The sequence below is a fragment of the Neofelis nebulosa genome, chromosome 7 (genome assembly GCF_028018385.1).
Source record: "Neofelis nebulosa isolate mNeoNeb1 chromosome 7, mNeoNeb1.pri, whole genome shotgun sequence".
NCBI lineage: Eukaryota > Metazoa > Chordata > Mammalia > Carnivora > Felidae > Neofelis > Neofelis nebulosa.
The window spans coordinates 32175776-32192249 of NC_080788.1; the positions used below are offsets into that span (position 1 = coordinate 32175776).

General features: G+C 49.4%; 1 protein-coding gene across 5 annotated transcripts in view; it reads left to right on the top strand.

Moving 5' to 3' along the window:
• EDC3 (enhancer of mRNA decapping 3) overlaps positions 1-16388 on the top strand; it is a 60677-nt gene extending 44289 nt beyond the window's left edge. For 4 of the 5 annotated variants that reach the window (XM_058737054.1, XM_058737050.1, XM_058737051.1 and 1 more), the window contains exons 5-7: positions 8433-8586; positions 11036-11253; positions 13906-16388. In XM_058737054.1, the coding sequence (XP_058593037.1) occupies positions 8433-8586; positions 11036-11253; positions 13906-14240 (707 nt within the window). In that variant the 3' untranslated portion in view covers positions 14241-16388. The remainder of the gene's footprint in view (positions 1-8432; positions 8587-11035; positions 11254-13905) is intronic. The other variant, XR_009263956.1, reaches the window with a different exon arrangement.
• The last annotated feature ends 86 nt before the right edge of the window (positions 16389-16474 follow it).

Consider the following 16474-nt stretch of genomic DNA (forward strand, 5'->3'; position numbering starts at 1 on the left):
TAAAGTGTCTCGAATTCTTCATTTCCTGAGTTCTAATAAATTCTTCTTGGGTATATTTATTTAAGAACCCTTCCTATTGGGTAGAATTCTTATTTAACTTCTGCCATTTGTTTTCTACTATGTAGCCTCCTTCAGCCCTCTAGTATTTAGAAGCCCAGATGGGAGGCAGTGGGGGGGGGGGGGGGGCTGTTGGTGCAGGCCCCGAATCTCTGCAGTTGTCCCATTTGCCCTGTCTGAAGGATGTTTCTTTACCACCATACTATCTGCCCACTGAGATTTGAGGAACAGCAAATGTATGAGGAGGATGACCGGAAACGAGTTACTATTTACTGTCTTGCAAAACGATCAAGTCAAAGTTTAAGTGGGGCTCTCTGGTCTGAGCTCCCTTTGCGTCCATTACCACTTACCCATGCCCATGTGTCTTGGTAAAAGCAGTTCTGGTTCCTACTTCGAAGGGGAGCTGCTGGTGAAGCCACAGTTGGTTTGTTCCTGCTGCTTTATGGCTTGCCTCTTTACTCTTCCCACCTTGGCTAGCGGAGTCTTTGAGCTTCAGTGGGGATGTATCTTGCTGTCAGGACAAGCTTGACCTTCGGCATTTCAGGCTGGCAGTTGTCTTCCACACCGGCGTTCCATTTCTGCCTCTGAGCTCTGGCTGCCTGCTTCTGCCTCTTGTCACTGAGAGTCCCTTAAGAAGTATTCTAATCCTTTGAAGACCAGGAGTGTTCTTCTCTCTTGAAGAACAGGTAAACAGGAAATCTGCTTTGGGTTTCTATGTGTGTTCAGTAGGAATTCAGGAAGAAATAAATCTCTGAGTTTAGAAGTGGCCACTGAAGAATTTTACCATAAGGGTAGTGAGACTTCCTTCAGCGCTTGTGCTCCTGAGAGCTACAGGGACACATCAGGAAGTAAATTCTAGGAAATGTTCTGGATCAAAACACCTGCACTAATACACCTGTGCTGCGCCAAGTGCCACCATAATTTTGCACTGAACAGAGTTGATGAACCTAGTTTTTAAAAATTGTGTCTCTGCTAGCAGACTTCTCGACAGTGACTTGGTTGATTTTAGGAACCTTAGATTCTAACAGAGTTGAGGGAGTAGTCAAACCCTTTAGTATGTTGTCCTTCAGAGTTTGGGGTCCTGGGTAATCAGGTAGATACTTGTCTTAGGCCTGAGGGGCTTCGTTGTAGTCATTGGCAATCTCATGAGGTTTTAGAGCAGTATTGTTAAGACAGGTGTGTTGGCTAGACCCTTCCCCCAGTAATGAACATTTGTGCCTCCTACAGTCTTTGCATGGGAAAAGGTCTCATGACAACTTTTGCAAGAGTTTTAATTTAAGAATTTATTTTAGTTAAATTTTTTTAAATTTATTATTTTTTTATTTTAGAAAGTGCAAGTGGGGGGGGGTGGAGAGAGGGGGGGAGGGAGGGAGGGAGGGAGGGAGTCTTAAGCAGGCTCCACATTCAGCGCAGAGCCCGATGCGGGGCTTGATCCCATGACCCGGGGATTATGATCTGAGTTGAAATCAAGAGTCGGATGCTCAACTGACCAAGCCACTTAATTTAATTTCACCAGGTGCCCCTTAATTTAAAATTTAAAATTTAAAATTTAAAATTTAAACTAAGGCCTGGAGGGTCCGGAAACTTGGTATATATTATGACCTCACAACTGAGCTTTGATATATCAAAAGCTGCCAGTTGGTCATTTTATTGTTTTTTTTAGAAAATGATTTGGTCTTTGTGAATGTGACCACTTTGCCAATATGTATCGTCTTCCCATTTCAGAGCCACAGGTGTCTAGCCAGAGTGAGGAAGGAGTTTGATTTCAACATATGCACCATCCACCATCCTCCTTAAATTCAACGTATCGCAGCTAAGTCAGTCGTCCCTTCCCAGCATCCTTGCCTCTTTCCCATTCCTGTTCCTTTCAGTGCAGTCGCCGTTCTTTAAGTGCCTGGCATAAAATTTGCAGCCACCTTTGCCTCTTCCTTCTCATAAAAATTCATGACTAGAAAGGATCCCAGAGGCCATTTTTCTTCCTCCCCTCTTTTCTTTTCTTTTCTTTTTTCTTTTCTTTTCTTTTCTTTTCTTTTCTTTTCTTTTCTTTTCTTTTCTTTTCTTTTCTTTTCTTTCTTTCTTTCTTTCTTTCTTTCTTTCTTTCTTTCTTTCTCTCTCTCTCTCTCTCTCTCTCTCTCTCCCTTTCTTTCTTTCTTTCTCTTTCTTTCTTTCTTTCTTTCTTTCTTTCTTTCTTTCTTTCTTTCTTTCTTTCTTTCTTTCTTTCTCTCCCTCTTTCTTTCTCTCTCTCTCTTTCTTTCTCTCTCTCTCTTGCTTTCTTTCTTGAAGGCAGACTGTAACATGCAGCACCTCATTTGGTCTCGAAAGCTTGACTCCCCTATGTTCTCCTACAAATGGACCTTGAGAGCTTGTTTGGAGGCTCTAGCAGGGGAGCCACCCGTATACCCTTGACCCAAGAACGGCCCTCCTCTATTGGGGAAGGTCGTCCTCTTCACCCAGCTCGCAGCTTCAGGAGGGATGCACATGGAAAGGTGAGGAAGAAAGGGGACACCTGCCTAGCCAGCCAGACCAGCCAAATCAACTCTGGAGATTCGTGGGGTGACAGATGTCATTAGCCCACGTGCCCTCACATCCTTTTTTTTTCCTAATAGCAGATGTAGTGATTCCTTCTGTAGCAGCCCTGGCAAGGAACTTTTGTTTATCCTCAGTATTCATTTTGGCTTCAGGCTCTCCTATTCTTACAGAGTCGCCCATTGAAATGGTCATGGCTTTTTAGTTTCTTGTGCTACCCTGCAGGTTCCCTGTGTCATCTGATACCAGTTCCACATAGTCTTTCTGTCTTCGTTAACTTCCCCCTGCATAAAACAACTTGGCCTTTAAAGCCTTCTGAACTCTGGGCCCGCCTGCTACTCTAAGCCGGCCTTCACATCAGCACCGGGGCTGCAGGAAGGGAAGTGTTCATCTGCACGTGTCACACAGATTCCAGCCTCTGGACTTTTGTTCATGGTTCCTCCCCACCGCATCTGGAGTACTCTCTCTCCTGTTATTCTGGCTACAATCCTGCCTGTCTTTCAAGGCATAGTTCAGATTGAGAATTGATACCTATCGCCTGCAGCCCCTGATTTGAAATCGATACATTACGCTTGTGCTCAAGACCACAGTTCAGTCTGTGTATTCTCTGGTATCTGCACATATTTTTTGTTTTCAGCTAGATCATAAGACTGTGGGAACAGGGTCTTTTTTCATGTTCTTTGTATTTACTCTGTCTTTTGCCACTCCCCACCCCACCACTGGCTTGATGCGTTATTACTCTGCCCACATTCGTTGGTCCTATTTGAAGGCACTTAATTAACTTTCTCTTTTCTACCCCCCAACTTTTTTATGTTGGAAACAATTTCAAACTTCCAGAAAAGTTGCTAGAATAGTATAATGAACACCAATGCGCTTTTCGAACACCATGCACTTTTCTTTTAGATTCACTTAACATTTTGCCACATTTACTTTGTATGTAAATACACGTACACACCTGAACCTTTGAGGTTTAGTTGGAGCACTCCTACTTCCTTCCATTACCCCTGCTTGCTTCCCTGTGCGCTCAGCACGGTGCTGTGTGTACAACCACACGGTGAGATGGCTCTCAGGAAACTTTTAACCCAAACGTGTCCTCATGTTCACTCCATATCCACAACTTTCCAGTTGTCCCAGTAGTGTCCTTCGTAGCTGTGTTTATAGTCAGCAGTGGTGCATTACAATTAGTTGTCATCTCTCGTTTGTTTCCTTTTAACCAGGACGATTCCCACAACTTTTGTTGTCTGTTGTGATACGGACATTTGTGAAGAGTCTAGGCCGGTTGATTTGCAGTATACTCCTTAGTTTTATTTACTGATTGATTGTTTCCTCTTGATGTGATTCGTGTTAACACATTTTTCCCAGGATTTTGGTGGGGCTCTGTTCTATTCAGGGTATCACATCATAAGAATAGACAGTGTCAGTTTGTCTCACCACTGGGGCTGACTTAATCACTTGGTAAGGTATTGTCCACTGGATATCTTCTTCATAAAGCTCCTTCTCCCCTTCATAATTAAGAAGTAATCTTGTCAGGAAGTCCTCTACACCCTTGAGTCCAAGGCTTGTTCCAGTGGAGCTTTAACCTGAAGGAATGAGGTCCATTGTGGACAGGGCGTTGGTCTAGTTGTTGTAAATGGAGGAAGGAAGACGTGAGGAGAGAATCCAAAACCTCTTACCCACACTTAACCTTTGGTTACAGCTGGGCTGTTGTCCAGCTGCAGAATGGAAGGCGCTGAGGCTGTTTTATAGGTGTCCTTTCCCATTCATTCGTTAATTCAACACCTATTGATGTAGACCCTCCACCAGGCCCCGTGCTAACACTGAAGGTACAAAGAAGAACAGGTTACAGCAGCAAATGAGACATACATGGTCCCTGCCTTCATGGAGTTTACAGTCTGGCAAAGTAGATAGTCCAAAACAAAAAACAAAACAAAAAACAAAAAAAACCCCAGTTGTTTACAAGTTGTATTCAGCACAGTGAAGGAAATAAACAGCATGCTGAGACTGAGGGCTCTTTAAGCTGAGACCTGAAGAATGAGGAACCAGCCTTGAGTGTGGGTAGAGCATTGGAAGAGAGAAGAGAGGCCCCAGAGAGGGGACAGGCTTCCTGAGGCCAGAAGGGAATTGAGGTGTTTAGGAGCCAAAAGGCAGCCAAGGTGCCTTGGAGCATGGTGGGAGTTGGGATTTAAGGTGAAAGGGGTAAAGTGAACAGGGCCCAGATCATGGGCCCTAATAAAGAGTATTAAGAGTATTTAGGCTTCCTGTAACACATTCTTTTTTCAGGGATACACTGGACACCAAATTTCATTTTGTGGTAGCTTTAATGTAAATCTACAGGGGCTTTCTTGTACACTGTGGGTCTGAGGGTATGAACTTACCGGTAGTTTGTACTCCAAAGAAGAACCAGTGTGTTTAACTATAGAGAACAAACCGATGGTTATTAGAGGGGAGGTGGTATGGGGATGGGTCAAGTAGAATGATGGGGATTAAGGAGTGCACTTGTTGTGAGGAGCACTGGGTGATTAAAATAAGAACTTCAAAACAAAACCCAACCAGTGTGATATTGCCCCACAGTTGAGTGACCACCACAAAATGGAATCAGCATTCATAGCCCCGGAGAAATCACCATGCCCGTTAATGAGCTGTGCTCCTCGTTGATAAGACCTGGGATGCACACAGCCTTTCTAACCAAAGGGCCATGTCTGTGTGAGGATTGAGTTTAGACCTGAGATGACACTTTGTGGTGGGAGCCTTGTTACATAACCGAAAGGCTGGGAGGTTTGAGGGACAGGGAGGGATGTACATGTAGAGGCCGCTGGAGAAGGTTTGGACATGGTGCTTGAGGGTGTGAGAATGTGTATATATGTCCATAAGGGAGGCAGAGGCCTGAAATAGTATGTAGTGGAAGGAGCCGTGTGGAAGTGACAAAGGCCTGAAGAAGGGGAGGCCACAGCAGGCACCGGGCTGCTGGCCAACGAGGCTGTATTGCTCTCGCAGCTTTATGCTGCAGAGTGAGCTCCTAGCCTGTATGGGGTGTGCCTGAGTCGTTTTCCTTGATACCTTAAGGTTAATTAGATCCTAAGATGTGCTCTTCTTGTCACGAACTGGCTATAATCCTGTCCCCCTTTCTGGTTTCGCCGACAGCTGTAAAATACATACTAAGAGAAACCCTACCAACTGATCTTACTGCTTTGGTTCCTGAACAATAAGGATCCACCTTCCAACCCAAACATAATTAGGCTTGGCTCGTGTTCAGGTTTGGCAGTGTTATTGTTTGCAATTTACACGCTATGTTCTTGGTTCCCTTCCTTTGGAGTTTATTTTATTCCCTCTGCCTGTTTCTGATAAGCCAGTCTGACTGGTTGGACTTTGTGTGTGAATGTGGAAAAGGAACATTTTGTGGTGCTTGCACATTCCTTTCAGAGAAACTGAGTAGGGTATGGTGGAATCCTAGACCCTGTAACTGGCAGACTGAGCAGGAAGGAATCCCGGCCTTGTCTTTCCCTAGGCTACAAAGTGTGCCGGTTCGTCAGCGGTGACCCCCTCACCCCACTTCCCCGGCCCAGATCCGTGAGAGGCTGGTCATTGATGTGCAGCTCTCTGCTGAAGCATTTAACCAGCCAGGGTTTGGGGTAAGCTCTCCTCTCCCTGTACTGTGAGTTCTGTACCCTTAAGTGCCGAGGAGACAGGTAGCAGAAAATGCTCAGTCTGCCTCCAGAGAGCCCTCAGAATGGGAGAGGGGGTGCACCTGCACGCAGCACACGACGTAGACCCAGAGAGAAAGCTTGATTTGTAGGGTGGCAGGCTCAGACTCACTGCCTCGATCCGTTTCAGATCCAACAGAAAGCACATAACTGGGTGAAGAAGTGCACAGGCTCGAGGGAAAGCTCTCTCTTGCGTGACTTTGCAGGTAAAGAGGGGTTTGTAGTAGGCGGGTGCATGGCTTGTCTGACAGGTTAGGGTTGTTAGTGACTTATGACTCTGAGAGTTCACTGGACCTTTTCACACCGCTATCAATGGTTCCTAATTAGTTCTGATAATATGTGCGTGTCTGGAGCAGGCTGTAAAAATGACTGTTTTAATCAGCTGTTGACATGCAAGGTCAGGCTGCAGCCTCCCTAGAACTGACATTTCAGAGAGTGGGAGAGGAGACAGCCTGTGTTCCTAATGGCGCTGTTTGTGCCAAGGCGGGAGTAGGACTCAAGCAGGTGGAGGGGTTCGGTTAACCCGCAGGATAGTGTCAATGTGGATGTGTAGACTTCTTGTATTATCATCATTACATAAATTATTATTTCACCTTCCCTTGAGAGGATGTAGACCTTGGTGCTTTGGGTTCAGTCTTTGTGCTTGGGTTCCTGTTGTTCAAATGTACCAGTCTCGTTCTGTGTGGTTTTAAGAATCTGTGTAGGCAGGACTGGATCTCTGGTAGAACTTCAAGAAATTATTCCTGAAATGATCAGTGAGGAAGACAAGTTTTTCTGTAGAGGGTTCTGGAATCAGTAGGATAATGATGAACTTCTTGACAACTCCTACCATAGAGTTAGGCCAGACCAGAAATAGCACCAGGATTGCATCATGTGTATGTTTGAGTACTTGATGAGAACCCACCTCTGTTGATGAATGTTGCTGAGACAAGTTGAAGAGGTGGGGGGCCAAAGAAGTGAAAGGTTTTATTTCCCTGCTTTGAGGAGTTTACAGTCCAGTATAGATGAAGACACAGGATCTAAAAAGGCACCTGATCCAGCCAGACAAAACTAGTTACCTGCAATCCCATGATGCCTTGCCAGTTGGAGTCTGTGTGTATCAGTCTGTTGGTCTGTAAGGCCAAGATGGGACTCTTTGGCAAAAGTCTGCTCCCTTGGGGCCAGTCCAGTGGCTTCTAGTATTTGTAAGGTGGCATAGGTTGTCAAGATGAGCTGCCCATTACAGATCACAGTTTTTTACTTCGGCATTTCTTTCCTGTCCTGGTTTTCCTGGGCCCTGAAACAGCTCCTGGTGTGTTGGAACTGATGCAGGTAAGACTCTTTCAAGTGTACCAGCTACTGCAGACCTCGGCCTCACGAAACCAGATACTTTCCATGGTGTACTTTCAGTGACTGTGATTCTCCCTAACATTTATTGAGTTTTTTTCTTTATGGCAAATAAAATGTTGAAGATTCTTCTCAGTAGCTTGCTTTTTTCTATGTACTCTTTCCCTGAGAAGTGTTAGGTTACACTCAACCCCAGATGGGGAGAAAATGACAAATTATTTGAGGAAACAAGTTGCTCGTTGAATTTCTTAAGCAAAGAGGAAGGACAGAGTAGAAGAGAGGGGGAGGGGGAGGGGGAGGGAGCAGATGGGAGCAAGTCATCTGGCCTAGACAGTGAGCAGCAGGGAGCAGAGTGTCAGGAGGCTTAGAGTCTGTTCCACTTCTGGGGAAGAAGGAGGGAGGGGCCTGCTTGTGAGGACTAGCCCCACTGCCAGGGATGGCGTTCCCCCCACTTTGGGAAAAACGTGTTCCCTTCTGACGTGGCCGATAGGTTGCTGTTACAGGCTGTGCCGCCTTTTCTGGGTAGTAACAAAACTGATCTTGGTAGACTTGGCTTTTATGCCTAAAGCTAAATTGCTAAGAGCGCTGAAGCTCGCCTCTGCTCTTTGGTAACATGAACAAGTTGTTACTCCCTTCCTGTCCACTACTTGAGCCCTGGAGGGCTGCATAGCACACCCCGGTCCTGATCAGGCAGATGGGCCAGGGGAGGGTCGGTCTTAGAGTCTGGGCTTTCACAGAATCCTGGATTGAGTACACCCACTTGTGGATCTGGTTTCCTATTATCACTTACCCTTTCTCTCCTCACCTCCTTTTGAACTGCAGACTCGGGCCTGGTTGTCCCAAGTGTTTCCTATGAGCTGCATAAAAAGCTGTTGTCTGTGGCCGAGAAGCACGGGCTGACTCTGGAGCGGAGACTGGAGATGACAGGGGTGTGTGCCAGTCAGATGGCATTGACCCTACTCGGAGGACCCAACAGGTAAATAAATGCCTCCAGACCGGCAGGAGACAGAATGTGGGCAGGTGCTGCTCACCGAGGAGTTTGTCAGTGTGAGTCCCTCTGTGAAGTCACTTTCCTGGGTGCTGCGAGGGGTTTTTTGCCCCTCTTAACCCTTTGACCCTTTCTCTCCCTGATAATAGCTGGTTCATGACACTCCTGCTGGCCACCAGAGGCCTGCCTTCTGTGAGCCTTTAGAGACGCAGCCTTTGGCACTTGTCATTCACTTCAGACAGACTGGGACACAAATCAACCCCAAGTTCCATATCTGAGAACTTCTGGAGCCACCCTGACAACTGGGTGTGAGAGCTGGAGTTTGGTGCCTTCCTACCTGCCCTTGGGCCCAGATATCAAGAGCAGTGCTTAATTTTATTTGTGGTCATTTACTGAGATCATGCGTCAATCCTTGTGCTAGGACTAGGGACACAAAGAAGAATGAAATACTGCTCCTGCCTTCCGGAAGGCTGGTGAGGTCTCCAGAAAGTACGATGCTGTGGTAGAAGAAACAAGAACGTACAGGAAGCCACAGTCCTACTCCAGGCTGGGCAAGTCAGTTGTCCTACCTGGAGCAGCAGCATCTAAGCTGCGTCTTGCGGAGAAGGGGGAATTCACCGGGGCAAGCAGGAAGGGAGGGCAGGAGCAGGTGTGGGGAGGGAGGGAAGGCGCCGAGGGCAGAGGGAATTGAGGGCATGGGAGTGGCCGGGATCTGGAAAGTCACTCTTGTGTGGCTGGAAAGTAGGGCTTTGGACCAGCTGAGCAGTCGGGAGCTGCCGAAGAAACAGCAGTGTGGGGGCAGGGTGCGGATGTCCTCACCAGGTCACATTCCTCTCCAGCTGGCTTCTTGGGGCCGGTTGTCCTTGTGCCTGTCTTCTCCCTGCGTTGGAACTCTCAGGAGGCCATCTCCAGCTCCTTTGCAGCAGTTGCTGGTTTTCCTTTGAGAAAGATCACCACAGCCAGTAATCTTTGTCATGTGTGTGGGGTCCCATATGGTTTATCACTGTGCTTGCACAGCAGTGTTGAATTTGATCTTCATAACTTCACTTCGAAGGTAAATCTAGCCTGGTGTTTGAGGCTGAGCAGGCTGAGGCTCACAGAGCTGTAAGACTTGCCACGTTGACACTGCTGGTACTTGGTGGAGCCGGGTCTCCCGCCCAACTAGGCCTGGACTCTGCCCCCTGCCGTGGGGTAGGCGGTGCCATGGTCTGCTTTGAGTCCTGACAGGGTGCCTCTGTGAGAGGAAGAGTCCGTTTCAGGAACAGACACGGGTGAGTCAGACGCCACAGCGCAGCAGTATCTGTCCGAAGGGAGAAGTACTTGTCGTATTTCCTTAAGATGCAGACATAATGGGGGAAATGAAATGGTTTGGTGTATAGGTAGAGTGCATTGTTAAATTCCCTAGAATTTATTTGGAGGACAGATGTTTCCTTTTTGACTTGAACAGCGTCTGTCATCTTCCTCCCTTTGGGAGAGCAGGTGACGGTCACTGCTAAGCAGGGACCTGAGCCTGTTTTTTGCTGTCCGTCTCTAGTTGCCTTCTGCCCTGGAGGCAGAGCGTACTGTCTGTGGGTTGGGAACAGCTCCAGAGTGAATCCTCCAAACCTCCTTACTTGTGGCTCAGCTTTGAATGGCAGGAGCTGGAAATGACTTCGTCAGGAAGTGGGTATCCAAGGGAGCTGCCAGCCTAGGAGACCAGGAAGCCCCGAGCCTGCTGCCTCCTCTGTGACCAGTGCTATAATGTGTCAGGCCCTGTTTAAATGCTGTCTATACCTCCATTGATCCACACAGCATTCTAGGGAAGAGGTACCATCCGTACCTACGGTGTTGCCCTTATTAGCTTACTGGCAGCTTGGTAAAGAGAACTTGGTTTGGCAACTGATTGAGGATGATTTAGAACTGCCATTTTCAGTACTTGCTGTGAGCTTCTTAGGAGTTGAGCCAGAGTAATCCTGGAAGACGTGGGCCTTGAGCTGGATCTCAAAGAAAACGTGGGTCAGAATTTGACAAGGAGAAGCAGGAAGGAGCCTTACAGGTACAGGACAGAGTGGGGCCAGCCTTGCTTCAGTGGAACAGCATGTTGGGGAAGAAGAGTGAAAGCTGTAGAGGTAGAGAAGCGTCTTTGTTAAGCAGGATTTGGACCTCACAGGACACAGAACAGTTCAGTGGTTTGATCGGAAAGCAGTGTTCTGGCAACCGTGTTATATGGAACGAGATCTGGGTGAACTGCCTAGTGAGAGGACCCAGCAGATGAAATGACACTGATGTGTGGGACAGGGCCAGTGCCATCCTGTAGACCTGGGATGCTGTGGATTTTGGCCCCCTCGGGACCTGGGACTGTAAAAAACTCGGAGAGCAACGGGTGCTCTCGTCTGGTTTAGGGTGCAAGGGATTGGCAGGTCTGCAGCTGATAGCGCTTATTTACCTTCTGTTCCAGGTTGAATCCCAAAAATGTTCACCAGAGGCCTACAGTGGCCCTGCTGTGTGGCCCCCATGTGAAAGGGGCTCAGGGGATCAGTTGTGGAAGGCATCTAGCCAACCACGATGTCCAGGTCATCCTCTTCCTGCCCAACTTTGTGAAGATGCTGGAGTCCATCACCAACGAGCTGTCTCTCTTCAGCAAGACCCAAGGCCAACAAGTATCTAACCTCAAAGGTGAGCATTTGCTAGGGCTGGGCTAATATGGCAAGCCCCCCCCCCCCCCCCCCCCCCCCGCACCCACCCACCCCTGCCCCGCCCCCTCTTGGAGCTTGGTGGTCTGGTGCTGCCGCCCAGTGGTGGCATGTGGAAAAACACCACAGGTGTAAAGTCTGTTCTGCCTGTTAGTTCTCGTGCATAAAGGAAGTACTTAGGGTATTGATTGACCTGCCTACTTCCCATCCCTTCACTGTCCTCCCTCCCACTTCTCATATGGAGAGCTGGGGACCCATTTGTTCATTTTACAGAACAGGCACTACTCCTGACACTGAGGATGTAGCAGATTTTTTTTTGTTTTGTTTTAAATCCATGCTTCATGGACTTAGGTTCTGGTTAGGACAGACAAAGAGACAAATAAGTAACGTTTCCATTAGGTCAGATGGTGGTAAGTGTTACGGAGACAAAGCAGGGAAGGGAGCTAGAGAGTGTTGGGAGTGTTCGAGAGCTGGATAGAGAGTAGCATAGACCTTTTAGGGTCTGGTTGTAAAGAAAGGACCTGTGGATCACTATAAGGGTTTGAATGTTAACCCTGGGTGAGATGGAGAATCACTGGAGGAATAAGTAGAAGGAAGATAGAATCCATCTCAGGTCCCAAATGATCATTCTGGCTGCTGTTTGGAAGTAGACTAGAGGTTTACAAAGAGAGGTGTTAAGAGGCTCCTATGATACACTGGAACACAGACTGGTGATTCTGGTAGAGGAGGTGAAGGGTGGTTGGTTTCTAAATCAGTTTTTAAGCTAGAGGCTGCAGATTGGATATATGCGATGTGACAGGGGAGGGTTAAGAACGACTCCAAGGTGTTTGGCTTCAGTCACCTGAAGGATGGAGGTGCCATCCTGAGATGGGAAGATTTGTGGGAAGAGGTTTGGGCAGGAAGAGCAGAAGCTCAGGTAGAGGTGCTCAGTGGATATGCAGGTGGACATGTTGACTGATACAGATGGGTCCGCAGGTGGGTGAAGGGGTCCGGCCTGGAGGGCCAAGTGTATAGGTGGGAATGAGCCCTGATGAGCTTGGATAAGCTATCTCCTAGGAAGAGAGAACAGGTAGGGAGTTCTTTGTTCAGAAGTCAGGGAGGGGGTGCCTGGGTGGCTCAGTCAGGTTAAGCGTCCTGACTTTGGCTCAAGTCGTGATCTCATGGTTTGCAAATTCAAGCCCTGCGTCAGGCTCACTGCTGTCAGCACGGAACCTGCTTCAGATCATCTGTTCCCCTGTCTGTGTCCCTCCCCCTGCTTTCCCTCTCTCTCTCTCTTTCTCTCTTTCTCTCTCTCTCAAAAATAAATATTAAAAAAAAAAAGTCAGGGAGTTGAGAGACCAGCTTAGGAGAGTGGTCAGTGAAGGAGAAGGGAAACCAGGAGAGCTAGGCACTTAGAAGGTAAGTGAAAAGCAGGGGTGTGGTGCTGTCAGCTCTGCCAGCAAGCAGCTCTAGGTTAGGCTCAAACGAAGACTGGTAATCGACCACTGGATCTAGCAGTGTGGAAGCTCCTGATGATCTTGACCAGAGCAGTTTCAAGTGGGGGGGGGGGGCAAAGTGATTGGAGAGGGTTTCAGTGTGAGCTGGGGAGGAGTGGAGAGAAGAAATAGGAAGAAAGAGCTTTGCTAGGGGTCAGATGGCAAGTTGGGGCCAGACCCTGGGCCAGAACCTCAGTCTCCTATCAGGCCAGGCTCCTGTGTGCACATAGAACGTAAGACAGCACTCTTACTGTTGAGAGCCTAATGGCCCACAGGGACATCCCCCGACCCCTCATCATGGTGGCTTATTCTAAGTAAGGAAGCCATGAGTCCATAATTGAGAAATATCATTTCTTTAGGCCAAGAGCCAGGAAGGGGGCCTGCTGTGGGTTCCCCCTCTTGAGATCTGTAACATGATGCCCTTTTCCAGGTAGTTCTTCCTCTGGCTACCCAAAAAGCCTTCCTTTTTCAACTCTAGAAGCTAAGTCTGAGGATGGTCTGAGTTTGGTCTGATTTCTTCTATTCTCAGTTTATCCTCTTAGGTTCGTCAAGACTTAACATACTTGTTGAGACCTCTGTTTTTATGCTGTCCCAGAGGCTTGGTTTGAGCAGGGAAGCTTTTTTAAATGCCTGGAGAAGTGATAGGTTTCCCTCTCCATTCTTAAGATTGGGCTGGAAGGACAGCCCATTTCCATGAGATGGGAGGGCGGGATGAGCAAGGCCCAGCTGGTTCCTGAGGTGTGAGTAGGCTAGCCCAAGGCAGAATAAGTAAGCGTGTTCTCTTCTGGCCTGCTTGCAGTTCTGGGGCCAGTCAGCCCGTTTCTGCTGGGCTCTGGGCAGGGCTCCCCCTTCTCAGAGCTTAGTCGGATGTGCATTCCTGTGCCCAGAGGTGGCCTGCACAGCCATCAGGACAGTGCTTCGGCCTGGGGGTCTGTGAGAGGTCAGTGGTCCGTCGGGCTGATGTGCCCTTGGTCTCTGGTGCCCAGCCCAGCCAGGCCTTGGAATTTCCGGAGCCTGACCCAGTCTTGAGAAAGCCAGCCTGTGGCGAGGCTCGGAGTGGTGTCAGAACAAGGTACCCTTGGGGCCACATGGGCTCTAGTCTCTACCTGGGCTGCTCTCTACTTAAAGCGATTCCCAGATGGTGCTCTTTCCACCTGCAGATCTGCCCACTAGCCCCGTGGACCTAGTGATCAACTGCCTGGACTGCCCCGAGAATGCCTTCCTGCGGGACCAGCCCTGGTACAAGGCAGCTGTCGCCTGGGCCAATCGGAACCGGGCACCGGTGCTCAGCATAGACCCTCCTGTGCATGAAGGCGAACAGGGCATCGATGCCAAGTGGTCACTGGCTCTGGGCCTGCCTCTACCACTGGGGGAGCGTGCGGGCCGCGTCTACTTGTGTGACATCGGCCTCCCCCAGCAGGTGTTCCAGGAGGTGGGCATCAGCTACCACTCACCCTTTGGCTGCAAGTTTGTCATTCCACTGCACTCTGCCTAGAGGAGCTCTGGGCGCTGCAGTCCCCTGCTGCTCCGGACACACTGAACTTGACAACGAACGCCTTAAGGATGTGAAGCTTCATGGACCTTGTTAAATTTTTTCGCTTTTGGATTTGTTACTTCTGTGAGAGAACAGATCATATTTAAAAATGACCTGTCACCTGCCCTTAGCCGGGGAAGGCTTTCCCACTGGGTGTGCGGGGTGGGTGGCAGGCTGAGTGGCTCTAGGCATCTCTACACTTGGCCCCCTTCGCGGCTGGGTGGGGCTTTGTTTACAGACTTAGGCAGCTCACAGACCCGTGTTTCAGGTTTACAGTCACTGGGGCCTGGGCAAGCACCTCGTGGGGTGGGGTGGGTCCTGTTTGGGGGCCCGTCCTTGCCGGAGCTTGCGGCTTCATCTCCCCTGCTTCCCTAGCCGGGCAGCCCCCACCTTCTGATCATGTCGAACTGGCTGTGCTGTAGTTGCCCGCTAGAGGGCAGACTTGCACTCTGCATTCATTTTGAGGGCTTTGAGGAGGCCTTCCTTCCCAGAGCCCCACCACAAGTTGATTTGGGGGCTTTTGACCCTTTCTCCTGAGCTGATGCAAGTTTTATGCTGGGATTTCTTTCAGGGGTCCTTCCTTTCCACTCCCATCACTCCGAGAGGCAGGGAAGGGGGTGACATCAGGATGGTTTTACTGTATTGGGATTTTATACTGTTTTTCTGTTTTCAGCATAGGTAGTATAAGGTTATGTTACTGTAGAACCACAGTGCCCATCTTGCCAGCCGTGCCCCCCAGCCCCATACTCTCTTTAGCTGGGGGCAGAGCCTTTGCCTAGTCTGGGGCCAGAGCCCTCAGGGTGCAGCTTTAATGTTCAGTATTGGGGAGGTCCCTGGGGGAGCCTGGTGCTGAGCCAGAAGAGGCTCCCTGGTGCTTCTGTATTAGGCTACCACTATCCCACCCCCACCTCCTTGCCTGCATATGTACCCCAACTTCCTTCTGCCCTACCCCCCCCTCCCCCCCATCTTTCCCCTGAAAGGGTCCTCTGCAGCTGTCATCCCAGAGCAGGGTGCATGCCCCTCCCCTGTCTGGGCTCCACCCCAGTTCTTAGTGTCTGGGCTTTGAACCCTTTATGGTTGTCCACTCTAGTTCTGAGTAGGCTTGGGGCCAGCCCCCTATCTCAAAGATGCCAAAATGAGTCTAGTTCTAGATGAGCTAGCTGGTGGGGCTCAGCCATAGGAACATACTGCTGCTCAGGTCCTAAGGCAGTAAAGCCCTTGGACCTTCACAGGCTTAGGCCTTGGAGGCTGGTTTCAGAACAGGAGCTGTGCCCTGGAGTCCCTGGCAAGGGCCCTTGCAAAAAGCTCGTGCTTTTAAAAGCCTCTTTCAGGAATTCAGGCTTCCTTCTGTTCTCTGCCCACCCACTCTGGTTAAGGCGGCGAGTGGGAGGGCTCGCCAAGGATCGTGGACACAGGGTAGGCCCTGGTACCTTGGGTTTCAGGCTACTTATCACTTTTCTTATAGGAGCATAGCCAGGAGCAGATGAGGCAGGGCAGAGGGCTGGTCCCTCCTTTCCTCCCATCCTCCCTCAAATTGTCTCCAGTAGTGGGAGGAAGCCAGACTATGAGCCTTGTCGTGTGTATCCTCCCTGAGCTTCTGCTCACTCTCAGGGCCAAGAAGCTCCCAAGATGGGGCCGTCTCTTTAGAGGCAGGGCCATAATCTGAGGAGCAGTGCTGGATTACAGGCATTGTATGTTGTAAGCAACCATTAAGCAGATTTTGGGTGCCTGCCTGTTAATGCAGTTAGGCCCCCCCTTGGGTACAGTGGAAGGAAGAGCTCGAGGAACCCCAGCCCAACGGACTCTGCTTGCTCCAGTAAGTTGCAGTGGCCCTGGGGTGAGGACCGTGTTAAGGGACCACTGGGAGCTTATGCCCAAGCCTCTCCGTCTTCTCCCTGCAGGTGGCTCTGGAGCCTCTTCCTGCCTTCAGCCCGGGCCTTCTCCAGTGGTATTAAAGATAAGCATGATTCCTCTATCTTCGGCTCTTTTCGGAGGCCTCCTGCCCCCCAGTGCCCAGTCCCCAAGGGGCCCCAGTCAGGTGGTCGACTATCACTCCTGCAGTTCTTGGGGAACTAAAAACCAGCACTTAAAATAAAGCTGAATGATGGAGTCCTGCGCTCTGTGGTAAATTGCTGTGTAGGCTGCAGTGAGGTACCGCCACTCGGGCCGTAGGAGCCCAGCATGATCATTTCATG